This window comes from Orcinus orca, chromosome 15 (assembly GCF_937001465.1).
Source record: "Orcinus orca chromosome 15, mOrcOrc1.1, whole genome shotgun sequence".
Lineage (NCBI taxonomy): Eukaryota > Metazoa > Chordata > Mammalia > Artiodactyla > Delphinidae > Orcinus > Orcinus orca.
In genome coordinates this window covers 23,933,294-23,959,736 of record NC_064573.1, presented here as the reverse complement: position 1 = coordinate 23,959,736, position 26,443 = coordinate 23,933,294, and the positions used below count along the sequence as shown (strand labels likewise).

Here is a 26,443-nt window from a genome sequence, read left to right as displayed (position 1 = left end):
TGAGTTTTACACTGAAAAAATAAAGCCGGCCTGCCTCTTGTTAATGAATTATAGCACACAGGAGGGACAAAGCATGCTTTGCTGGGCAGCTGGAGTAACAAAAGTAACCAGGATAGGTTGGAACAGGACCTGCTCCTCCAGACTGGTTTCCCCACACAGATCTTCCAGGAGGGGCCCCCCGACACCAGGGAGGAACGGGCGCGGGACTGCTCGGGCCGTTTTCCTCCCCAGGCAGGAGCGGGACCGGTTCTGGCGACGGCGGGGTTACGCCCAGTCAAAGGTGTAGTCTGGGAGAGCCAGTTCTGGCTGGAAGGAGGCGGGATGACGGTGCTCGGCCCCGCCGAGGCGCTTTGTATCTCTCCCACCTCCTCGGCGTTCCTGAGGGCTGTTGAGGCGCAGCCGCTCCCTAGCTGTCCCGGCCGCTGCCGGCCTAGCGCCCCGGGCTCCCCGCCAAGGTCGGGGCGCTCGCCGCCCTCGGTCCCGGGGTCCCCCGGGCGGAGATGGAGCCGGCACCCGTGGGAGGAGCAGGGACACGCGCAATAAAGGGAAGGAGAGGAGGGAAAAATGGGGAGGGAGAGGAAGAAGCTGCCTAATTCCTCTCAATAAGTAGTTGCGCGCGTCAGCCGACTCTCGGCGCTGGTTACGCGCCCGAGATCCCCAAGCCTGGCTTACTGTTTCCTTTGGGGAGTGTCGCCTGGCATCCCTCTAGCCCTCCAACCGCAGGTGTGAGAGTGCCTACCACGCGGCAGGCGCCGCACTGAGCGCTGTACTATAGTAGGTTTTTAAATTTCCCCAACATCCCTAAGCGACAGGAACTGTTACCGCCCGCGTACTGGGGACGAAGGAAAGGCCTTGGAGAAGTTGGGTGGCTTGCCGCGAGTTTTGCAGCTAGTGGCTGAGCGAGGACTCCGAGAGGGGTCTGAGCGATCCTGATGCCCAGGCCACAGCCCGCAGCCCCTCCGCTCTGCCGGGTTATTGTCTGATCACGCCGTCTGCACCTGTCGCGGGCCTCGCTAGGCAGGAGCGCAGGAGGAAAGGGAGAAAAGAAGGACCACAGGGTGACCAGGTGGCTTTCCTCCATCCGTACCCTTGGCCCGGGGCGAGGAGAGATCATTTCGGGCGCGGGGATGGCTTTGCGCCTTGGAGAGGACAACCTTCCTTCTCCAGCGATCGAAAGCGCGGCGGGAACAGGGCTTTGGGGCAAGGACCCTCCTGGGGCTGCAGGGGCGAGCGGAGAATCTAGGGTCCGGGAGTGGACACTAGGAAAAAGTGGGGTGGCGAGAGCGCGGCTGCCCGCGAAGCTGACTGGGGAGGAGACAAGGCGGCGCGTGCAGAGTGTCCACGCGGTGGGTGTGCGGCGCTTTCATTCAAACTTTGGGGAGTCTTTGGTTCGGGCGTCAGAGAAGGTGTGACCAATCAGAGTCCGGGGACGGGAATAAATTATGCAAATCACCATCTGGCGATGGGTCAGATGACTCCAATAGTTTAAAAAACTACCTCGCCGGGGAGCTCGCGGTGTGACAGTGGCGAGCCCTGGCTTCCCGGGAGAACGGCACGGGTGAGGGCAGATCTGGTTCTGGTTGGAGCATCTTCGCACTCCCCTCACCACCCCGTGGCTCAGTTTAGCCAAGTTTTCATTTTCCACCTTCTCCACCTGCAGCTGTCTAAGGCCACCACTCTCTCTGGTCGAGAGAAGCCTTCCCACTTCGGGTCTTACGGGCTCGGACTGCTGGAAACATCGAGAGGCGGCTTTTTTTTTTTTTTTTTTTTTTTTGGTGGTCTTTCTAAAAGTCCCGTTTGGGGGAAGGGGATGTGGCCGGGAAGGATGAGAAACTCCGGTCTTCTGCTCTGCCTCTGGAGCGCTTACTGTTGCTTTGCCGCGGGAGGTCCCGCAACCCTTGGTCCAGAGGGTCGGCTGCAAGGTAACGTGTCCTTGTTCTTATTAACACCCCACAACTTCTTTTCTGTGCCAGTTCCCCTCTGTCTTGCGCACCCTTCTTCCTCGATCCTGCGACATTCTTCTTCCTTACCCCCTGCGCTGTCCATTGGGTCCTCCTAATCAGCCTTGGAGATCACTTGTTCCTCGGCGCTTCCGACGAGGACATCCCCGGCCAGGCGTCCAAGAGGCCGCAGGCTCGCCCGCGCTCGCTCTCGCCCCGCCCCCTTGTCGTTATACGGTTCTCCTCTCGGTGCTGTCCAGTCAGCAGAGTTGGCTGCCAGCAGCTGTTTAACCTTGTCCTCCTCTTTGAACCTGGGGTTTTCGAGGCAAGAAGGTTGTTAGAGCTCTATCACCTGGTGCCCTTCCTTTTAATCTCGGTGTAGGTGTCTTGAAAGTTAAGGTATCAGGGTAGCTGGCTCTGGTTTGAGTAGTGCTTGCCGGGAGTATTAGGTGAGTAATTTGTGCAGAGAAGCTGCTGGGCTTATTCCCCGGGTTGCCGGCCTCCTCTTCCCCAAGTCTTTCCAGCCCTTGCTCTTCCTCTTCTACCTCTCCGTCCTCCTCCTCCTTCCAGCTGCCAGCTTTTCTTCTGAGTTCTGCGTGGCAGTCTTTTCTACTGGAGGAACCTGCCCCGAGGGGCGAGGGTAGGGTCACCCAGCGGGAGTACCAAGTCAATTAGTTAAGCAGAGGAGAGCGGGGAACCTCTGAACCACACACTATTATTTCATCTTCTACTATTCTGCTGAGGTTGGGTCAAATGATGCTGGTCCATGTTGCTTATGTGCGTGCAGGAGGTTAATTGGAATGAATGGAAAAAACTTGTTTTATTTAACATGTTCCCAACTCTAGTGCAGTTGAACCAGGGTAGGTTGCATCTCTAGTTCCTCTCCTGTAAAGTGCTAACATTCCTTCCAACTTCTATGTTCTGCGATTCTGAGTATTTGGGGGCCATTTCATTCATTCAAAACAGTATTTATTTGCCAGGCATGCTTCTCGGAGTGAGGGATAGAGCAGTGAACAAAATGGGTGTAAACCCCTACCCCCATGGATCTTACATTTCAGTGGTGGGAAAACAGCTAGTCAACTAATTAAAATATATAGTGCTTAGTGTTATGGAAAAAAATAAAGCAGAGGAGGAAAGTACAGAGGGCTGGTGGGAGAAGGTGGTGCAGTGTTAGCCTGGGACCAGGCTTCCATCCCTGAGGAGTTGACCCCTGAGCAAGGAGCTGAAGGAGGTAAGAGAATGAGCCTGAGGACATCCGGATGAAGGACGATCATGAAGTTCCAGAGGCTGAAGTGACTCAGGCTGGAAGTAGTAGAAATGAGCTAGAGAACTGTGGTGTCAGAGAGAGCCAGCTGCTAAGGTGAACCTTTTATGTCAGTTTGTGAGTTTATCCACAAGTCGAGGCAGGAAGCCAGCAGACTCCCTTTCCTTTGCTCCTGGACTTCCCACCTGGTCTCTGTGAGTGGCTGGGTGGAAATGAATGAGTTATGTCCGTGGTTCACATTTCTGTCAGTTGGGGCTTTTGTTCGTTACTTTAATGACAAAGTTCTGCTCATGCACATTTAGTCGCATTTTCTGGAACCTTACCCTTTTTACATCTGGTGCATAGCTGTCCTCCCCCTTGTCCGCTTCCCCACCAACCTGTCCACCACTCTGGTCTCTCTTTCCATGACTCCATTTGTTTTTTAACTCTGGGATAAATGAAGCTCCTGGGATGGTCATTCGGTACCTTTTCACTTGATTTCTGGGTGACTGGACAGTTTGATTTTCTAATTTCCTAGCCTGTTATCAAGGGATGGTATCCTGGATGGTTGGAAGAATGCTAGATGAGGCTCATTTAGGGCCTTCTGAAATAGTGTGGTGATGACAGTACCTAGTGTTAAAAGGCCATAGGGACCATCAGTGACATGGGCTGTGTTTTGTAGTAGGGCCATCTCCTAGACGGCACTGTGCATGTGCAGTGGAGCTGAAAAGAGAGGTTTTGCTGCGCTTATGAGCTTCTCCATGGCTTCAATAACTTATTTAATTTATTCAACAAACTAGAAGACTGTCTGGCACATGTCTGGTACTGCAAGGAGCACTGAGGATGCATGAGGTCTTTGGAGCAAGTGTTGAAATCGAGATGAGAGCATTAGGGAAGCCCATTGCATAAGAGGTCAACAGCTCCTTACCTCCCATTCCAAAATCCAAAATCTTTGAAAATTGAAAAATTTGTTTGGTAACTTGTTTAGCAGCAAGAACTGGCCTTATCTGACCTGAACTCTTACTCATTTGGCAGCAAAAACTGACCTGAACCGATAAGAGGATATTTAGAAACTTTTTTTTTTTCCCCCTCGAGTGTGAGTAGTTATGTATTTCCCTGCAGAAATATTATTGGTGTATTTGATGAATGGGAACGTCCCAGACCCTGCTGGGGGTGTTATATTATATATATATATATATATATATATATATATATATATATATATATATATATATATATATATGCCATAATACCTTTCTAAAATCTGAGAATTTCTGAATTCTGAAACTCAACTGGTCCCAAGCATTTCAGGTCCCATCCTCTGAAACTAGTAACTTGAGGGAAGGAAAGAGAACTCGTTTGGATGGGGAAGAAGAAAGAAAAGCAAGAGAGACTTATTTCAGATTCACAGTAATTGATCCTAGTGACTCATTAATACTCAAATATTGGTGAGATGTCCCTTTTATAACATCTTCGCAACTCTTCTGGGAGGTGAGGAGGAAACATTCAGCAGATGTAAAAACTGAAACCCAGTGGGGTTAAGTAATTTGCTCAAGAGTGAATTAGAACTAGACCCTAGATCTCTCACCACCCAGGCCTGCTAGTTATACCCTTGCTCTGTTATTTCTCCCCAGATGAGCTCAACAAATCCAGGGTTGTACCGGCTGCTGCCAAACCCCCGGTGAGATTTAACCTCCGCACCTCTGAGGACCCAGAGCATGAAGGATGCTACCTCTCCTTTGACCACAACCAGCCCTTAGAAGACTGTGGCTTCAACATGACAGCCAAAACCTTTTTCATCATTCATGGATGGACGGTGAGCCTCTGGGGGAGGGAGCTCTACAGCTTTCCGGGAGATTTGGTTTCCTTTGTTTTGGTCAATTAGAAAGAATACTGGTGCTTCCAGATTCCACTCTGTCTCCCCCTCTTTTCTTGTGGGCTGCTTGTATTTCAGACAGCTGTGAAGAATGTAATGGGCACTTTGCTAAGGGGGCAATCTGGACTCCAGCAGGGCGGTATTTAACACTGGCACACAGCGGGCTTTCAGAAAGTGGCTCTCCTGAGGGCAGCAGCCCAGCTCCACTGGCTCTTAAGGGGCCCTCTAATTATGCTTAATTACATTGGTCAACCACTGCGTCGCGGGGGCCATCCCTCCGTAAGAGCTGAGCTGAACGGAAGCAACTTGACTGGCTCAGAGAGTCTGTGAGGAGGCAGCTGGCCTGGCTGGCTGGCCCTGGTTGGCATGGTGCCCTCCTGTTTGCATAGAGATGGCTCCGTTTAAAGGCACTGGAGTCTTTATATGACCTAGCTGAGCAATTCACATTGAAAAGCCCATGACGAACTTCAACAAAAAAGGGCTTTAACACTCAGCCTCAGAAGCTTTTGACCAGCGAGGGATTTATTCATTCATCTAATGGCAGTCTGTAGGAAAATGGCACTATTAAGTGAGCAGGTTTCTGCCTGGGCTAATTGGGAGGGGACATTCCTCCTCTTAATGATGAGAAATTCATATCCGTTACATGCTTTCTGGGTCTTTAGGTCTATCACCAACTGTTGGGGTCAGGCCTGGTGGGGGTGGGTGGTATGTAGGCACCTACCTACCTAATGTAATTGGAGGGATGATGAAAGGCCTGCCATCCATCCTCACCCCACAGCCTACGATTAGAATTATGCATTTGAACCTTTATAAGGCCCCCTGTCAAAATGCAAGTACAAACTGCCTGCAACTTACAAACGGGTTGCATTCCAGAAAGTTCTTTTATAATCTGTTTGGAACTTGGAATAGCAGTTTCCCATAGAAGCAAGATTGTAAATGGCGTTAGGGTTCCCAGGCCAGGCACAGAAAATTTGTTTATCTAATAATGTACTTGTGGATGGGTTTACAGCTGGACCTAGTCACCATTTACACTTTGTTTCTGTGGGAAAGTGTGTTCTGAGTTCTAATTTGGGATTCCAGGGACAGATCTTCTCTACTCTGGGGTCAAGAAGGATGGCAGAGATGGCTTGTGGGAAGGGGTCATTTGTTAACTCTGCATTTGCCTAAGAGACAGAATCTCCCTGCATCTCTGAGAAAGAAACTAATTCTCCAGGGCAACCCTTCTCAGCTGCCTTTGAATGACGGACCAGGCCACTTACTGGCCTGACTGTGACAGGGACTTGGGTTAACCTCAGGCCAGCATCGCCACCAACTTATATCTCATAGGGGGCCTATCGGTCAGTGGGGCAGCAGCAGAGGACACCAGCTCTGACATCTTTGATGGGAAAAACTGGAGATGTCAAGCGCAATGGAAGACAATCACCCATGTACCAATCCTACCTGTGGCTGGTCCGGCTCATGTGCAAGTGTTTGATGCCTGGGTAGTCAATGTGAAGGTTCCAGAAGTGGCTGGGGAGAAGGTCGTGGAACTGAATTCCATATTCATTAGGATTTCTGAAACCCAGAAGAAAAATTTTAAAAAAAAGCCCCGTTTTCTCTGCAGATGAGCGGCATGTTTGAAAGCTGGCTGTACAAACTCGTGTCAGCCCTGCAGACAAGAGAGAAAGGAGCCAACGTCGTGGTGGTGGACTGGCTCCCGCTGGCTCACCAGCTTTACACAGACGCAGTCAACAATACAAGGGAGGTGGGACACAGCATCGCCAGGATGCTCAACTGGCTGCAGGTAACGGGACCAAAGGGAGTCATCTCCTTTTATGAGCAGGACCTTGAACCCTTTTAAGAAATATAGGTCAGGGGCTTCCCTGGTGGCACAGTGGTTAAGAATCTGCCTGCCAATTCAGGGGACACAGGTTTGAGCTCTGGTCCGGGAAGATCCCACATGCCATGGAGCAATTAAGCCCGTGGGCCACAGCTACTGAAGCCCATGCACCTATAGCCCATGCTCTACCACAAGAGAAGCCACTGCGATGAGAAGCCCGCACACTGCAACGAAGAGTAGACCCCTCTCGTCGCAACTAGAGAAAGCCTGCACGTGGCAACAAAGACCCAACGAAGCCAAAAATAAATAAAAATAAAATAAATAAATTTATTAAAAAAATTCTAAGACTGTAAAAAAAAATACAGGTCAGACAGGTCAGTTTCAGTGAACTTCAGGAGTCTGAGAATATCTTTGAGCTTCCAATTTTTTACGGAATTAAGTATTGCTTGAAACATTTGGAAGCTGGGACTTTTAGAAAGCTTTCTAATTATTGACACATTTCTGGATTTTTCCTTTTACTTTACTTGAGGGAAGAAAATTTGCCTTTTGGTTCATTAATTGCTGATGCCCTCAGAAGCCAGCTTGTAATCTTAAATACCTACTGAAGTCTGCTCTGGCCTCTTAAGGGTGGCTGGGCTGAGGGTACGGAGGGTTGGTTCAAACCAATGTAGCTTAGTGCCTTGCATAAAATGTGGAAAACAGATCTTGAGGTCTTAAATTTACTTTTTATAGGTTAATGATTTACCTGAGCTCAGTGGACTTAATGGGATGCAGGGGTACACTGGCTGGTACACTGGCTAAGTGACCCTATTATTTGAGTAATTACAGCCTGAGCTTCCTTTTAGAAGCCGATGGAATCTGAATAATTTTGGCAGAATTCTGGTCAGGAGTCTTGAACAGTCCTTAGTCCTCTACCTGGGTTGTTGTTTTTTTTTTGCGGTACGCGGTGCCTCTCACTGTTGTGGCCTCTCCCGTTGCGGAGCACAGGCTCCGGACGCGCAGGCTCAGCGGCCATGGCTCACGGGCCCAGCCGCTCCGCGGCATGTGGGATCTTCCCAGACCGGGGCACGAACCCGTGTCCCCTGCATCGGCAGGCGGACTCTCAACCACTGCGCCACCAGGAAAGCCCTACCTGGGTTGTTTTGTCGAGCTCGATTCCTGAGCCATGGGGTCAAATCACCACCTCCTCACCCCCACTGCTGAGTGCCCTGTGAGGGTCTGATGCTTCAACTCTGGGGTCCCAGGCAGGTTTGGGATGAGGAGGTCTGCAGCTCGTGGGCATAAGAGGGTGGGCAGGGGTCACCCTGCTGCAGGCTGTGGCTGGCACTTAGTCTCCAGTGAGCCCGGTGGCTTTGAGCTCCACACTGCCACCCCCTCCCCCCTCCCGCGTCTCCCCAATGTGATTGACTTGTTGAATTGTTGGTGGCCTTGGGGCTCAGGACCACACTCTTCACTCACACACCTCTGTGACTTCCTGCAGGGGAAGGAGGATTTTTCTCTCGGGGATGTTCACTTGATCGGCTACAGCCTTGGGGCTCACGTGGCCGGGTATGCCGGCAACTTCGTGAAAGGCACGGTGGGCAGAATCACGGGTAAGTGTTGCTCCCTTCACTCATGGCTGATCCTGGAGCTCCTTCAGCTGCTCTGCCCACCAGGCTTTCCTGAACCAGAGTGCTCCCTAAGAGGCAGCAGGAGAGAGCCGTAGAGGGTTAGCCTTGGAAGAAACCTGGAGAACATCTAATCCAGGGCTTTTCAAATGTCCAAAAGTCTCAGAGCCCTTTTTCAAATTGAACATGTGCAGGTCCCCAATGTATGAAACAGATAGAAGGTGTGTTCTGGTCAAAGCTGGGTATTTGCAAGTAGTGTTAACCTTGTTATTTGAGCCTCCACCTTTTCTGGAGGAATTTCCGGGTCCCAGAGCACCAGGGAGCACAGTTTGAAAACCAGGTCTAGTGCAACAGGTGAGGAAACACCCAGGGGCAAAGAGCTAAGACTCAGGGGCAGACCTGGGGTAGAGCCCAGGCCTGCAAGCCTCTGGTGCTCACTTCTAGTCTCTGCCCATGGTAATGCCAGGACCTCAAGGGAAAGGAATGAGAGATGGGCTGTGGTTTGAATTCTGCCTCTGGTTTCTATTTCATCCACTAACAGCCTCTTTCCCATGTTTAGTTGGCATATTTATTAGTGATAATTACCTGTTTAGAATGAGTGGTTAAATGTTGTCGTTAAAGAGACCTTTCTATCTGATATTGGTACCCAGGTAGTTGATAGAAATTTGAATTTTCCACGTTAGTGAGCTTTTTTTTTTTTTTTTTAAGTGAAAGCAAGTTTATTTGGAGAGATAAACATTCCATAGGCAGAATTGGTGAGCTTTTTCTTTAAAATTTTATTGAAGTGTAGTTGATTTACAATGTTTTGTTAATTTCTGCTATACAGCAAAGTGATTCAGTTATACATATATATATTCTTTTCATATTCTTTTCCATTGTGGTTTATCAAGGGATATTGAGTACAGTTCACTGTGCTATACAGTAGGACCTTGTTGTTTATCCATCCTATATATAACAGTTTGCAATTGCTAATCCCAAATTCCCAATCCTTCCCTCGCCCCCTTCCCCTTGGCAAATAATTGGTGACCTTTTGATATGAGAGTTTGATTTAAATCATTGAATGATAGTGAAAAGTGGAAAGGATTCTCTTCCCCATTTGGGGACCCTCTCAAAAAACATACTCTCCTCTAGGAGAAAATTAATGGCAATTTTTTTTTTAAGATTATATATTTATTTTAAAATTAATTAATTTTTGGCCGCCTTGGGTCTTCGTTGCTGCACGTGGGCTTTCTCTAGTTGCGGCGAGTGGGGGCTACTCTTCGTTGCGGTGCACGGGCTTCTCATTGCAGTGGCTTCTCTTGTTGCGGAGCATGGGCTCTAGGTGCGCGGGCTTCAGTAGTTGCAGCATGCGAGCTCAGTAGTTGTGGTGCGTGGGCTTGGTTGCTCTGCGGCACGTGGAATCTCCCCGGACCAGGGCTGAAACCTGAGTTCCCTGCATTGACAGGTGGATTCTTAACCACTGTGCCACCAGGGAAGTCCTTAATGGCAAATTTGTTGCCCTGAATTTTTATCCCCCTGCTAGCATTCTTTTATTTGTTTTCCCTCCCAGCTTCTCCCTCACCTCCAACATGCTAAGGGCCTAACTGGCCACCCAGAAGGAAAGAGTTAATCGTTTCCTTCCTGGCAATGTTTTCGTTTGAAAACAGGGTTCAGGTAGAAGGGAGTCCTTAGCTAAAGAATGATTTAGTAGAGGTAGAGTTTCTGGTTTCAACAACAAGCCAGTGGGGCAGATTTAAAAATATATACATTTGTGAGGTTTAGTAGCCCTGCTTAAATCATTGTCCCTGGGCTTAAGTCTAATGAGCACACACACACACACTCCTTTAGATCCAACTGTTTGATTCAGCGTAGCTTGAGAGCTTTACTTTTGGTTATCAAGATGCGGGGCCTGACCTGTCTAACGGGTAATGTGGCCACACATGACTGCTCATTAACCCATCGCTGGAGCAAAGCCGTTGGGCCTCAAGCCCCTCAGGGTTCTATTGGCTGAGCACCTCCTCCTAGCCCCCAGCAAGAGGCAAGATGTTGCAGAGCTCGGCCAGCTGTGCTCAAACTGCAGCACACACAAGGCCCCTGCCGGAGCACCAGGGCCAGTGTCCTTGGCAACAAAGACAAGCTGCAGATCTTCCCTCTTCCTCTTTCTAAGTCTGAAATGAGATGGGGCTAGTAGGAGAGTTCCAGTTCTTTCCCCCTGCCTGTCTGGGTGGGAGCAGCTGAGATGCGGGCTTTGCTGGCAGAATGCTAATCAGTGCTCTGGGCTGTCTGCGTAGAGCACTGGGACCGGCATGTCCTGAGCACAGCCCCTTTTCTGCGGCCTCTCTGTGGAGCAGGGGACTGGGGTGAACATAACAGGAAGGAATGGCCTCTGTCCAGTTGCCAGGCAGCACCTCAGAGGGTATCTGGCTGACCTGACTTATGCTGCTGTGCATGTCTGATGGGAGAGGCCTGTGCCCTCTCCTCTCCCCTCAGACTTCCCATGGGTCTGGGAACCAGGTGGTCCTGACTGGTAAGAGCACCAGAAACTGCAGCTCGTGTGGGGCAGAGGCCAGTGACGCCGCTGTACCGAGGCCAGCAGGGGTCCTTAGCCTGGACCTGCAGGAGGTACCTGAACCCCAGTCTTGCTTGGACCAGAGAACTCTGGACTGAGGTTTGCTAAAGTTTTATCCTCTTAGGCTTCGGAGGGAGTTCTGTGACATATTAGGGAAGAGGTCATATACTTCTAATTGAACTTGTGTTTTGTTAGTTATAAATAAATAAGCAAGCAGATCTGTTCATTCATTCAAGAGATGTGAACTAAGTGTCCACCCTGCAGGCTGTGGGCTAGATGCTACCTAATGTCAAGCACTCAATGTGTGACAGGTATTTTATGCCATATGCAAGCCACATAGCGTCCAGGCAAAAGGGTCCTTGGGCTTCATTTTACAGATGGGGAAAATAGGACTCAGTATGTACTTTAATGATATCTCACACCCTGAGTAGCAGAGCTGGGATTCAAACCCAGGCAGGCCATCAGATTCGAGTCTGCACCTCACCACTGCACAATGCTGCCGCTCTCCTGCTGGGGGAGATGCAGTAGCTGTTACAGCGCAGCAGCCTCTGCCCTGCCAGGCCAGAAGGTGGAGGTTTTCCTGTGTGTATACATGTGCACGACAGGGTGTGTGTGCGTGTGCATGCATGTGTATATTCCATTTGCTGGACAGAACACTTTGCGGGGAGTCTGACTGAATGGAAGAAGAGGTGGTTCTCCATCATCTCTTGTTTTTGGAGGGGATGCGTTCACCCTCCCATTCCTAGTTAAGAAGTAAATTGTGAAACTTTTCCCCAGAGTCGGTGGGCCCTAGCTACGTGTCAGGCGGGGTCAGTCCAGGGAGGTGAAAGCTCTGCCTGCCAGCCGGCCTTTCCAGAAGCCCCGTCAGCCGCCTGCATTCCTCCAGCCCAGCTTGGTTTCCATGGCACTGACTGTCTGGTGGAGACTTTTGTTCACCGATACAAAAGCCCCTCTCTTATTGGCTGCAAAGCAGAATGTTCCTCTTCTTTCTTTTTTTTTTCTCCAGAGGACATGGTGAGAGGCAGGGAGAGGCCACCTGTGTCAGTACTGCGTCCGTTCAGTCCCTAAAAAGAGTCATCGAGGGCTATTCCGGGAGGCCACTGTTTTTGTGCCATCTTTCTTTTGGGTCCTGGGCTAGAGATGAGCCCCCAGGCAGCCTGGGCTCCCTTTCTGCCTCTGTCATTCATACATTTTTCTCAACTTCAGAGTGTTAATCATTACCAGTTCTCATGAGTAGCGAGTTCCACAGGTTTACTGTCCGCTCTGGACAACAGTTCTACCTTTTGTTTATCCTAAAATGACCCCCTCAAGCCTCACGATGTGCTCCCTTGTTCCACTGCACTGGGGTCTGGGAAACACTGTTATATTACTCATCTGCTGCTTTCACAGCTCTGTTCTTGGTCATACCTCCTCCCTACCTTGGTGTTTCTAGATCCAGGTTTCTCAACCTCAGCAACTATTCATATTTGGGGCCAGATAATGCTTGTGTGGGAGCTGACCTGTGCATTGCAGGATGCTTATCAGAATCCCTGGCCTCTACTCCCTGGATGCTAGCAGCTTGTTTTCTCCCTCTTCGCCAATTGTGACAACCAAAAATGCCTCAGATGTTGCCAAGTGTCCCCCTGGGAGCAAAATCCCTCCTAGTTGAGAACCACTGTTCTAGACTAAACAAACCCCCTTCCTCTGCTGCACATAATCTTTTCTTAACTTTCTCCAGGTCCTCTCTCTGTGTCTGTAGGGCTCTAGGTTGGGATGGATCCAGCTCCCATAATTACTTAAGCTTGGTAATAGTAGCCAGTATTACCCTGACAAGCCCTTACTCCTTAATATCGCACAAGAACTGTATGAATCAAGACATTCAGATTTCATTTTCGAAATGCTACTGAAGCATGGAGAAGTTTTTCCAAAATCTGGTCCACAGACCACTTATTTTTAGGATCAGCTGGAGAATAAACCTCTATTTCTGGGCTCTACACTGGACCTACCAATCAGAATCTCTTGGGGGTCAGGGAATCTGCATTTTATGCTTTGCAAATTCTATTTTGAAAGGTTTTACACTCATGTGGTTCCCAAACTATTATACAAGATGGTGAAAGTGTCTCTGTTGCTGCCACTACCTTTGCAGTTGCCTACCCTGCCTTCTCCCCTGACACACATACACACAGGTGACCTGGGGCTTGTGCGTCCTCCCAGAGTTTTTCATAGCTACACGGTGGAATCCAAATTTGTAAGAAGCTCCCCAGAGATATTTGTGCTGTTTCAAATGTGAGAACCAGTGCTCTCTGCAGTGCTGTTTGTTTGATACAGAAAGTTTGCAGACAAAAGGTTTTCTCCTTGTGGCTGCAAAAGAGAGGAATTCTGGGGGCTTGAGATACAGCTGCTCAGTGTGCCTGGTGTACCCCCCTCTTGCCACTCCACTCCTGGGCCTGATTCATAACTAAAGGAAGCGGAAGTGGAAGTCCAAATACAAATAGCTCAGTTTGGGGAGACTGAGTCTTCCCTCTTGAAGATGTAGGTAGCTTAGTTATTCTGTCAAAATTCTGCTAAAATTAAGACTGTGGAAGGCTCCCAGTGGCAGAATAAATGGAATGAATGGCTTAGTTTCAGCCAGCCCAAGTTCTTTCTAGAACTGCTTCAGTTCTTCTTTTTTGCTTTTTAATTAATTAATTTAATGTATTTATTTTTGGCTGCATTGGGTCTTCGTTGCTGCGTGCAGGCATTCTCTTGTTTTGTGAGCGGGGGCTACTCTTCGTTGTGGTGCACAGGCTTCTCATTGCGGTGGCTTCTCTTGTTTCGGAGCACGGGCTCTAGGCATGCAGGCTTCGGTAGCTGTGGCACACGGGCTCAGTAGTTGTGGCACACAGGCTCTAGAGCACAGGCTCAGTAGTTGTGGCTCACGGGCTTTGTTGCTCCGTGGCATGTGGGATCTTCTCAGCCCAGGGATCGAACCTGTGTTCCTTGCACTCGCAGGCGGATTCTTAACCACTGTGCCACCAGGGAAGCCTCTAGAACTGCTTCAGTTCTGACAGTGCACGGTTCCTCAGATCCACGTGTCACTTGAACCCCGTGGCCAATTTACTGAGTCAGCTGAGTTGTCAGGACAGGTGAAGGCTTCAGAAGAAAGCATACGTTCCTCTGCAACAGGCACCACACCCTTTAGGATTCCCAGGGTGGGGATGTCTTCATTTTACACTTGCCGGCTTAGCTATCCACCAGGACCCACTGCCTTAGCGCACCTGACACAGCTGGTCTTGGCTCTCCCTTCTGCTGTAGGTTTGGATCCTGCTGGGCCCATGTTTGAAGGGGTTGACATCCACAGGAGGCTGTCCCCTGACGACGCAGACTTCGTGGATGTCCTGCACACCTACACGCGCTCCTTTGGCTTGAGCATTGGGATTCAGATGCCTGTGGGTCACATTGACATCTACCCCAATGGAGGTGACTTCCAGCCGGGCTGTGGACTCAACGATGTCTTGGGGTCAATTGCATATGGAAGTGAGTTCCTTATTATTATTTATTTTGCGGTACACGGGCCTCTCACTGTTGTGGCCTCTCCCGTTGCGGAGCACAGGCTCCGGACGCGCAGGCTCAGCGGCCATGGTTCACGGGCCCAGCCGCTCCGCGGCATGTGGGATCTTCCCGGACCGGGGCACGAACCCGTGTCCCCTGCATTGGCAGGCAGACCCTCAACCACTGCGCCACCAGGGAAGCCCCGAGTTCCTTATTTTTTGTTTTGACTCAATTATAGCATCTCCTCCTAAATCAGCTGGAGCTGTTCGTGCTCCTGACAGCATCCGTTTCATTATTCCCACTACCCCCCAGTGGCCCTTCAACACTGTTTATTCTACAGTTCATCATCCTGCAAGCCAATTAACAGCCTTCCCGTGGTCTCTGCTCTGCTTTCTTGTGCTTTGAGGTCACAGTTATTATTGATTAATTTCTTTTTATAACAAAAGGAATACATATTTGTTGGGAAAATAATCAAGCATTATAAAATTGCCTAAAGCAAGAAGTGAAAATACCCCCTCATTTCCCACACCTACTCCTACTTTCACTCTCCAGAGGTAGCCAATATGAACATGTTGTGTGTATCCTTCCACTCTTATCGCTTTGCAAATTTATTTGTGTGTGTGTGTGTGATATTTTTCAAAATCACATTGTTCTGCAACTTTGCTTTTTCAGTCCTAATATATATTACGGACATTCTTAGACATCAGAGTACATATATCTACTTACCTTATTCTTTTAAAAGGCTGTATAATATTCTTTAGCATGGATGTACTATAATTTAATTTTTGGTAACATTTTAAAGAAATAAACTCAAGATTCTTCCTCCATTCACTTATAATCTGTCTTCCTGGATGCCTAAGCCTATTCCCAGCAGTCTTGGGCTGAAGTGAGTTTGCTGCTGAAACTGAGGTGCTTGGTTTCTCATTTGCTCACCGCCTTGCATCCTGGCAGCATTTCTAAGTCTTGGCCCCAGTTGGCTCTCTCCACTGTGATGCTCTGCTCTTGGGATGTCCACTCTGTCACTCAGTCTTAAGTTGCTCTCTCCCAAGGTGATAACATCCAAGGAGCCCCTGCGGGGCTTGGGGGTACATGCAAGGGGAGTTCAGCCCTGCAGGGGGGATCAGATGATGGCATTTCTTAAGGCTGGTGATATTAATGAGGAAGGGGAAGGGGAGCTTTGCCAAATTTTTCTTAAGGTCCAAGGATTTACTGGAACTATTGGCTTTAGCCTCTGGTTACAAGAAATAATGATTACTGCGGGTCACAAAAATCCAAATTATACTCCTAGCTTTGCAACCAACTGACTCTGTGACCCTGAGCAAATGACTTCATCTCTAAGGGCATTTGGGCCCATAATCTACAACTGAAAGTATTGGACTAGAATGAGGTTGGCAAACATTTTCTTTCCTTTTTCTTTTTAAGTTCTTTTTTTATAAACTTATTTATTTTGTTTATTTATTTTTGGCTGCTTTGGATCTTCGTTGCTGCTCTTGTGAGCTTTCTCTAGTTGCAGCACACAGGCTCGGTAGTTGTGGCGCACTGGCTCTAGAGCGCAGGCTCAGTAGTTATGGCGCATGGGCTCTGTTGCTCCGTGACATGTGGGATCTTCCTGGACCAGGGATCAAACCTGTGTCCCATCCATTTGCAGGTGGATTCTCAACCACTGCACTACCACGGAAGCCTGGCAAACATTTTCTTAAAGAGTCAGCTAGTAAATATTTCCGGTTTTGCAAACCATACTGTCTCTGCTTCAACAACTCTACTCTGCTACCGTTGCATGCAGGCAGCCAGAGACAATAGATAAATGAATGCATGTGGCTATGTTCCAATAAAACTTTAGTAAAATGGGGCCAGCCTGCAAGGTGCAGTTTGCTGAGCCCCGGACTAGATGATGTTTAGCATCTGATCCATTTCCAGCATTTTGTGACCGCATGACTCTATCAGGACTTAGTGACTCCTACTGCACAACTGGTCTCCATCACCCTGTTTCGTGCCTGTACTATGCATTCTCTTGCTCTTTATTGCTTCATGTGTATCAGTGCTGTCTTCCCACCTGGAGGGCAAGCAGTCAGGTGGCAGGACTGGCTTTCAGTTCTAAAGACAGTATATCACTGGGCATGCATTAAGAATGACACAAACGGGCTTCCCTGGTGGCGCAGTGGTTGAGAGTCCACCTGCCGATGCAGGGGACACGGGTTCGTGCCCCGGTCCGGGAAGATCCCTCATGCCGCGGAGCGGCTGGACCTGTGAGCCACGGCCGCTGAGCCTACGCGTCCAGAGCCTGTGCTCCGCAACGGGAGAGGCCACAACAGTGAGAGGCCCGCATACCGCAAAAAAAAAAAAAAAAGAAAGAAAGAAAAGAATGATACAAACAAGCATACTAACAGTGACATGAAAAGCATGTCTGATGAAGTGTACAGTACTTACTGATGGAGTGGGCGGGTCACCGAGAAGTAGCTCAGCCTGATGGTCTCCGTCTCTCTCTCCCCCAGCAATTGCAGAGGTGGTGAGATGCGAGCACGAGCGGGCAGTACACCTCTTTGTCGACTCTCTGGTGAATCAGGACAAGCCGAGCTTCGCATTCCAGTGCACGGACTCCAACCGCTTCAAAAAGGGGATCTGCCTCAGTTGCCGGAAGAACCGTTGTAATAGCATTGGCTACAATGCCAAGAAAATGAGGAACAAGAGGAATAGCAAAATGTACCTAAAAACCCGGGCAGGCATGCCTTTCAGAGGTAACCTTCATCCAAACCTGCATTGCCCTGGGGAAGGACCTTTTTCCTCCTTCTAAATACCACATTGTAGACGGGCACATTCCTGCAGTTAAATCAAATAACTGCAAATCACATTAAATTGTGTATGCCTAGGAAAGTAGATCTTTAAAAATAAATGATGGGGGCTCCTTTTGTGATGTGAATCACCACTCTATGATCACAATATCGCTATCTTAAGTTTCTATCTTGCATTTAGCTTTTCAAAGCTGTTTCGTATTTGTTTTCTCATTTGATCATCAGAATAATCTGTGATAGGACTAACAGTGGATCCAAATGATATCTCGCATTTTTATAGCATGTTATAAAACCGTAAGGTTTTGTGGGTATTGTGGGTGGAATTTGAGGCTCAAGAAGTTAATACCTTGGTCCTTAATTCAAGGTCACACAGCTAGAAAGTACCTAGGTCAGCATTCCCCAAAGGTCCCCCAAACCCAAAGTTCAGGGCTCCTTCTTCTACACTGCAGTGACCTTTTACACCATTGGACAGAATGAGATCAAAGGGAGGCTAGAGGCTGGGCTGGACCCAAAGGATGAGAGTCCCTAAAAACTCACTGTGCTGGGTGACTCAGTTTGGGTCAGGGTGCCCTAAGATGACAAGCAAGGCTCACAAATGTCTCTGTTCTGCTGTCTCTGCAGTTTACCATTATCAGATGAAAATCCATGTCTTCAGCTACAAGAACATGGGAGAAATTGAGCCCACCTTTCATGTCACCATTTATGGCACCAATGCAGACTCCCAGAATCTGCCTTTGGAAATGTAAGTCACGGGTTTCCTTTGCTGAGTTCAGGACAGAGAACGAATTGGTCTGAAAAGGAGAGAGAGCGCAGGAGCTCTCTGTGTGCCAGGTGAACAAGTGCAGGGGAGCTCGTCTGCATGCCAGGGAGGAGCTGTGTGGTTCCTCTCCTGCTTCACACTCTCCACCTAGCCCTTGACTCACAACGTTTCTGGAAGGGCAGCTCCTGCGATGAATCAGCAGCGTGAGAATCTGCTGGATCAGCTGGGCAGAAACTGCTGTTTCATTTCAGAGAACGCCTGATTCCTGAGGCTTTAGGAAATTTGGAACTTGATAAACATCGTCCCTGGCATGTTTCTAATTATCTGTGGGAGGGGCACACAGTGATCTGTATGTGTTGAGCACTTGTAAGGTGCAAAGCGCCACGCTGAGTAATGCTGGGCTTGCAAAGTAACGTCATCAGAATACTCACTCTCAGGGCTGGGGTTCTAGCAGTAGGAACAGGCTTGTACGCACACACTCATGCACACACATGGGGTGAGACAAGCTCCCCCAAGTGCCACGTGAGAGGGACAGGCAGGAGGGGCTGAGAGTTCCGAGGGAGATGGATGCCTGTGGGCTGAGAGGAGGAGGCGCTGTCGAGTGGGGATGTGACTTCTTTGCGCTTTCTCATTTCTGTTCTTTCCTGGTCTTGTCCCCCCAGGAAGTAGCATGGATGGGGAGATGCTCAGGAATGGTTTGGGGTGCGGTGGGCAACATTATCTCTCTGCCCGTGTGGAGCACATCTGAGTTTTCATCCCGGTCCTGCTGGTGGGACGTGGAGAACGTAGGGGGGACCTCTTGTGCATTTCTCTCCCATCCGAGTGGGGCAGGTGCTGCCACTGCGTCAACCCCCACGGTGCTGCAGTTTTCCAGGTGGCGGGGGGACTGAGACCAGCTTCCCTCTCCCCTTGCAGAGTGGAGCAGATCGAGCTGAATGCCACCAACACCTTCCTGGTCTACACCGAGGAGGACTTGGGAGACCTCCTGAAGATCAGACTCACCTGGGAGAGGACTTCTCAGTCCTGGTACAACCTGTGGAAAGAGCTTCGCAGCTACCTGTCTCAGCCCCGCAGGTCCGAGCAAGAGCTGAATATCAGACGCATCCGCGTCAAGTCCGGGGAAACCCAGAGGAAGTAAGTGCCTCACGACCCTTTCCCTGTTCTGGGTCCGTGGTCAGCGGAAGGCGTGCGTCTCTGCAGCGTCCTTTCCTTTGCTAAGCGTACAGCTTCCATCTTTCCGTATCCAGAGTACATGGGCAAAACTGCAAACCCTTTGCGAGGAGAACTGAATTCCAGACCAAGGCCTCTGTCCACTGTTGTGCAGCTTGTACCCTGATCGCAGGCCCTGGGCTGAGAGGGGTGGGCAAGCGGGGGCTGGAATCCAGCCCTTGTTCCATTGGCCAAGCCCTGTGCTGGCCCGGAGGAAGAGGGCTTCTCCTGGACAGGGCTCTTTAGGAGTGCTGCCTTGTTAATTTGTTTGCTCTGGGGTCCGTGCAACCAAAAGCCTTTGCTTGCTCCTGTCCAGAGCAAACCAGACTATCCAGTTTAGGGAGCCTGCATGGATGAGGTCTGTGGGAGTCCTGGCTTCCCTTGCATCCAATTTTCAGAGCATTATACCTCTCTTTGGGAGGCTCTGACTCAAGGACATGCGTGGGGCGCTAACGTCAAGTAACAGATTCCTCTGTGCCACGCCGGCTGGCAGTTTCCCCACGTCTGTTAACCAAGCCTAACACAAAAAATCCACCCCTAAATCAGCCGCTAAAATGCGGCTTGACTCTCGGAGCAGCCAGGAAGACCTTTGTCAAGAGAGGAGGGTTTCCTTGGCCAAATCCTTCAGCAGACCTCCGGGAGGTCACTGCCAGCCTTGGGATGGTGGGAGGAAGCCTCCACCTTCTTTCTATCTCTTCTGGCATTTTCTCCATTACAGTTCTTCATGCATCCCGTTTCCATCCACCACCTATGGTGCAGCTTGGCCATGCAGGGGGTGGAGGCTTAAGTTGCTTGTCTGAGTGATTCTGATCGGAAGACCTGTGCACTGGTGTGTATGTGGCAGGGGTGGGTGCCAGCTGAGGGGAGCTGTTAGTATGAAGGCTGTGATCTAGATAATTGCGTGTCTTTTTCCTTCTCTCGGTGCTTATAAGTGCAGCCTGTACCAGAAAGATGTGTGGTAGCAGAAAGATGATCATTTTTATAAAATATTTCAAATTTAATAAACCACTGAGACTTAATAAATGTAAACCATTTTCATATTGGTTTCAGATATAAGATTTTAAACAGTAAAACATTACAGATAAAGCTGAAACCCCTTTGTGCCCCTCCCCCATCCGACTCCTCCCCTTTCAAACCAAATGTACCAATCTTCCAACATTAACTAATGTCAGTGTGTTTTCCTCTTCATGATTTTTATACTTTCCCTACTTCTGTTTTATCCATAAACAACCTACAGAAATGTTTTGGTTGCTTCTGAAGTTTACGTGAGCGGACACATTCCTTTAAAAGTTGCTTTTCTCCATTTAACATAGTTTATGAGATTTATCCAATGCATACAGATCTGGTCTATTCACATTCAACTCCTGTATGTAAACTGCCATTGCACAAACAATAGTTTCACCATTGTTCTGCTGAATATTTAAGTTGTTGCTACTTTTTTTCAGTTACAAATAGTGCTGCGATGAACATCCTGGGACATTTTCCTTGTGTACGTGTGTGAGAGCTTCTTTGGGGCATGCTGAATCACTGGGTTATAGTGTATGTATTCTCCAACTGGACGGGATATTATTAAATCCCTCTCCAAAGTGGTTGGACCAATTTTTAATCTTATCCACGGAGTAAGAGCTTCCTTTTCCCCTCCTCCTCACCTACCTTTGGTGGACATTTTTGCTATTCCGTTGAGTGTGAATTGGTCCCCAACTGTTGTTTTCATTTGTATTTCCTGATTGTGAGTGTTGTGGGTGTTTATGGGCTGTTTGGGCTTCCTGGTGAAGGTTCTGAAAGCTGTTGGGAATGTGGCTTTTGTCCTGCTGGTAAGCATCACGGTCAGGTGTACCACATGTCTATTGGTCATGAGGTCATGCTGTCCACACACCACTGAAGCTGGGGCAGCCCACATGGTTGGGCTGTAAGTTACAGTTGAAACGATTATTAGATCATGGATTCTTCCTGTGATCTTGGTTGTCTACTTCTTGAATCTTTGATATTAGCCCACAGCTGAGTTCCAGTTACGCTTGTCAATGGGTATTTCTGGACACCATGCTGGAGGGACCTGGAGTTCCTCCGTTCAAGGAGTTTATAGTCCACCATGGATGCAAGAATCCACAAGCTCTTCAAGGCAAGATATAATGTGTTAAAATGAGCTAAAGCTTTCATTATTAACTCCGTGCCATAAGAAGTAATGACAATAACAAAAGCAACATTTATATAAGGATGTGCCTATTTATGAAATTGGAAGGTCAATGGAGGGTTAGATTAATAAGGTCTCGGGCAATCAGGGAGGCTTCAGAGAGGATATGCCTTGGTACAGGCTTTTGGATAGACAGAAGGAAGAAGGTGGAAGGGGTGTGATTAAAGTCTGCATGAGCTGAATCATGGGAGACATCAAAGTGAGACGCTTTCAGTGTGCTTGTAGCAGCAGTGGAGAGTTCTGAAGGGTCTTGAGTCAGGGGTCACATGATAAAAGCTTCTCTTTTCTCCTTATTCCATCTGCCTCATGTCCAGAGAGCACCATATGGCTGGTGCAAGCCATGTACCTTCCCCTAGAGTTTTGGCTACATCAGTGGTTTCTTTTTCCTCCTAGATTGACTTTTTGTGCAGAAGATCTTGAGAACACTCGCATATCCCCTGGCCAAGAGCTCTGGTTTCACAAGTGTCGAGATGGCTGGAGAATGAAAAATGAAACCAGGTAAGGAGGACATTCTCAGAGGTTCATGCAATGCATGTTGATGGGTCCCCTAGTGTAGGCTGGACATGTGTCTGACACTTGGGACACATAAGTCAACAAAAACAGATAAAAGTCCCTTGCTTTATGAAGATGACCTTCTGCTGGAAGGAGTAGGATGTTGGATGGTGTGAAAGTCCCTTTGCCTCTTGCTCTGCTTCATCCTGTAGGTGTCACGGCCATGGTCCTGCTGGAATGAGGTCTTTCAGTGACTAAGTCCCAAGCTTGGTACCCATGTCCTCATCTTAGATGGAGCTTCTCTGTAGTGACTGGGGCTGTGGGAAGTTCCAGGGCTCCCAGCTTCTTTCTGGGCACCAGGTTGGAGTGGGGAGTTGCGTGGGAGGTAAGGGAGAAGCATAAGGCATAGCCCCCCTTTAAGGTTTTCTGGAACCCAGGTTGGTGTGAGTGGATATTAGTGGGCAACTCTCCCCCTTTTTGAGAAGCAGGAATGCTCATGTGCTCTTGCTTCAGGGTCCTCCTTGCTCCATGCAAGTCTCATGATCTCAGAATTGAGGAAGGATGATCTCGTGGTATGAGGCAGTGGGTGCACCCAAAAGGGGGCTCCGTCACACACCCTCTGAGTCTAAATGCCTGCTGAGGAGCAGGGAGATGGCCCCCACCAGCCCCTACCCCTGGGTCCATCAGAGGTACTAGATAATAACGCTGCTGCCTTACACCGAGCACGGAGTGTGTGCGCACCTTGTGTCAGTGCCTTCCATACATCATCTCATTTACTTCGATCATCAAGCTCATGATGCTGGTGTCGTAACGCTGTGAACAGTTGGGGAACCTGAGACTCAGGGAGGTTTGGTCACTCTTTCCAGGTCCCCCCCTTGGTGATGGCAGAGTAAGGATTTGAAGCAGGTTGGTTTACTCTAAAGCCTGTGCTCTTTCTCACGCATGGAGGTTCCACTTGCTCAGATAAGTCACCTCTCCTCAATCTGAGTATCAATTATCAAGCAGCCGCGCCCGTGCTGGGATCCCCTGTGATTAACTGTCTGCCAGCCTGGAGGGCCGGGCTACACCCTGGCTGCTCTGTCTCCTGTTCAGGAGCATCGACGTGACCACAAGCTCGGCGATCACAGGACTTGTGGTATTCTGAAAACTGCCCATCTAATTAAGTGACTCGGTCTAGTCTGGATATGATTTTCTGCTATAGTAATAATTTTAATTCTTTATGTTTGTATTCAAATTTATACCTTTCCAAGTGCTTCCACATGTACTAACTTCATTGATCCTCAGAACAGCCATGTAAATTGGACACACCCAGGAAGGATTGCTATTCTTATTCTTATATACTTCTTTTCCGCTCCAGAACTTCATAATAGTTGAGAACGTTATACTTCGCCTCAGAATACCTCTTTGAGAAAACACGTCCTTTCCTTTGCCTTCAAAGGAACAGAAAACAATAGGAGCCCGAGTAATAAATTAACACCAGGAAGTGGTGAATCCCTGGACATATATTACACCGTCAGTACTCTCTCTCCTGCCATGGAGACCGTTCACCTGTTCACAGAGAAGGAGACGGAGGTTCCAAGAGGCTCAATAGTACATTACTGTAGCTGAGACTAGAATCAAGATGTCTTGACTTTGCCTTGCCCCCTTCCCGCCACACTGCCGGCTCTCTTGTGTTTCTAGATCAAAGCAAAGGAGCACTTTATAGTTCTCCCCGAAGTTGTGTTTGTGTGTGTGTGTGCTTGTGTGCACATGTGCGTGCTGTGGGTGAGTATTCTGCTAAATACGCAGATGTCAACACTGAGGTGTATGGAACTAGGAACCCGGAGCAGGCTCCGGTGTGGTGTTTCTCAAAGTGAATCTGTGGCTTGTTGGGGGAGGGGGAGGAGGGAGCATTCAGGACTTTCTCCATTTATTCTGAAAGGGAAGCAAATAAAAGAGGCTGATAGGTATGGAAGAAAGCTTGGTCTTGTGGTAAACAGAGTTGCATGTTTGCAAAGCCAGCTAATGAACACCACTCCCACGTGGTTCCTTTCAGCCCAACCCCGGAGCATCCTTGAAGGTCCCCGCAAGGCCCCCCACTCCCTGATTTCCAAGCACATGGAGGAACGTTACTGCTGAGGACCCACCTGATGGAAAGACCCTTCTTGGCCTTGACCCTGGAGCAATGGGAGGAGCCCACTTGCTGGGCCCAGCACCGTGCCTCCCATGATGGCTGGGACTTTTCTCCAGAGGAGACCACATCCTGCTGTTCCTGCTATTCCCGCTGCTGCTCTACGATAGCTCTAACTCCAGATCTGTGTGCAAATGGCCGATGCCCTGGCCTCTATGCGTACCGGGCTGGCTTCTCAGGACTGGATGAGCCAGTGCTTCACCCAACAAGGAACACAGGCTCCGAGTGACTCTGCGTGGAAGGCTGTCAGCTGCCTGACCTGACTTGAGTCATAGTGAGGGGTCTTGCTGCTGGGAGCTGACTCGTGTCAGGATGGCAGACCTGGGACCTTGTTCACCGGGGGAGGGAGAGTAGATCTGGGGAGGTGTGGCGGCCCTCGCTCTTGGGGCTTGATGGGTAACTGGTGACGTGGACTGGTTACATTTTATTCGGTCCTGCTCCCCAGCTCCTTCTCCAAAGCACACATCATTGGCTTTCTTCTTTTTCCATTGCTCATTTATTTGTTTTAAGAAGATGTTGGGGGTAGGAGTTTATTAATTTTTATTTATTTATTTTGGCTGTGTTGGTCTTCGTTTCTGTGCGAGGACTTTCTCTAGTTGTGGCAAGCGGGGGCCACTCTTCATCACGGTACGCGGGCCTCTCACTATCACGGCGCCTCTTGTTGCGGAGCACAGGCTCCAGACGCGCAGGCTTAGTAGTCATGGCTCATGGGCCTAGTTGCTCCGCGGCATGTGGGATCCTCCCAGACCAGGGCTCGAACCCGTGTCCCCTGCATTAGCAGGCAGATTCTCAACCACTGCGCCACCAGGGAAGCCCCTCAATTGCTCATTTTTTGATTGGACAAATGTTTATTAAGCACTGAAACTTAATTAGCACATGGCAGTAGACACCTTAGTAAATCTTTGCAGACCATCTTCTCATTTGAAACCTAATGGGGTTGGGATGTCTAGGCTCTCTTCCCGTTTAGATGATCCATGGATATGCACGTGATGAAAGGCATGAGGGGCACTGGGAGGGCTACAGGATGTGAGAGTTGGGGACCCTGAAGCTTTAAGTGATTTCTACCTATTTCTTCTTAGTTAAAGTGCATTTCCCTTAAGAGTGACATCTTTGATCACCAGCAGAGTGGCAAGCGGAGTGTTATACATGTTAGGGACAGAACGGTGCCAGTTGCTGAATATGATTGGCAAAATCTCTTCTGTGTAGGAAGCTGGAGGCTATTACATATGTTACACATATCTGTTCATACAGAAACCAGCACCTGTCACACACAGCTGGTACCAAGATTGAATTAATGCCATGCTTTTTCCTTCTTGAAATATCTTGTTCCAATACAAGTGCCCTTTCTGTGCTGAACTTCTTCAAAAAGCCCTTAATTCTAGATCTTGGTTTGAATTAATATACATGATATCTGAGGAACCCTTTTATAATTTTCAAAAGATTTGAACATGCATCACTTAATTAGAGACTCACAACAGGAGGTGAGCAGGGCAGTTACTATTATCTCTATTTTACAAAACTGAAGCTTAGTGAGGTTCAGCACGAGCCTAGAATTATATACCAAGTTGGTGGAGGAGCCAGGTGAGGACCTAGACTCCCTGGAGGCAATGCCCATGGTATGCTCATCTCTGCAACTTCATCAGGACTCGTATAGCCATTTCCCACCAATATGCCCCAGATGTAACAAACAAGGAATTTTTTTCAGAGCCATCCATGAAACCCGAAACTCTTTTATTAATATATAACTGGGAGAACAACTGGGCCAAGGGTTGGGATTTTTATGGATAAGATTGATTTGCAAGGAGATGTGATGTTAGGTGGGAAAGGGGGAGAGTGATTTTCTCTGTAGTTAGGTTTTTAAAGGACATTGTTTTAATCTCTATTGTGCCAAGGTTGTGTCATTGTTCTGTGCCAAACCTCTGAAGACATAACCAGTCAAATACCTTAATTCAAGGTATTTTCTCAATCCAGTTGTGTGCCTTTTCTGTTGCTTCTGTGATTGCATTCTAGCCAAAGTAGAGCTTGTATTATTGACTGTGCATCCTGGTTACTTCTACTTTTGTAATGGAAGCCTTGGGAATCGAATCCTCAGTGGGTCCTGTATTTATACATTTGGCTTGAAGCCTTATTTGTATATAATGATGCTTTTTTAAATGCTTAGAATACTATTTATTTCTCAAGTGTATATAATGTATAAAAATAAATATATGGTTAGTTTTTACTTTATGATTAACCGATTTCAAGATTTAAAATTTTAATAGTAAAATAATAAAAATCTACAAAATTCTT

General features: G+C 48.6%; 1 protein-coding gene across 3 annotated transcripts; it reads left to right on the top strand.

Moving 5' to 3' along the window:
* Positions 1-588: 588 nt before the first annotated feature.
* On the top strand, positions 589-26,443 carry LIPG (lipase G, endothelial type). 3 transcript variants are annotated; one of them, XM_012531697.3, is made up of 10 exons: positions 589-1,922; positions 4,818-4,999; positions 6,663-6,842; positions 8,359-8,470; positions 14,307-14,528; positions 17,036-17,278; positions 17,954-18,074; positions 19,008-19,226; positions 21,886-21,990; positions 24,020-26,443. In XM_012531697.3, exons 1-10 carry the CDS (start codon positions 1,811-1,813, stop codon positions 24,039-24,041), a joined length of 1,518 nt encoding a protein of 505 aa, XP_012387151.3. In that variant the 5' UTR covers positions 589-1,810; the 3' UTR covers positions 24,042-26,443. The 3 variants fall into 3 exon arrangements, with proteins under 3 accessions (XP_012387151.3, XP_049553837.1, XP_033277278.1); XM_049697880.1 differs by having other exon boundaries at positions 615-1,558; XM_033421387.2 differs by lacking the exon at positions 589-1,922 and adding an exon at positions 2,019-2,389.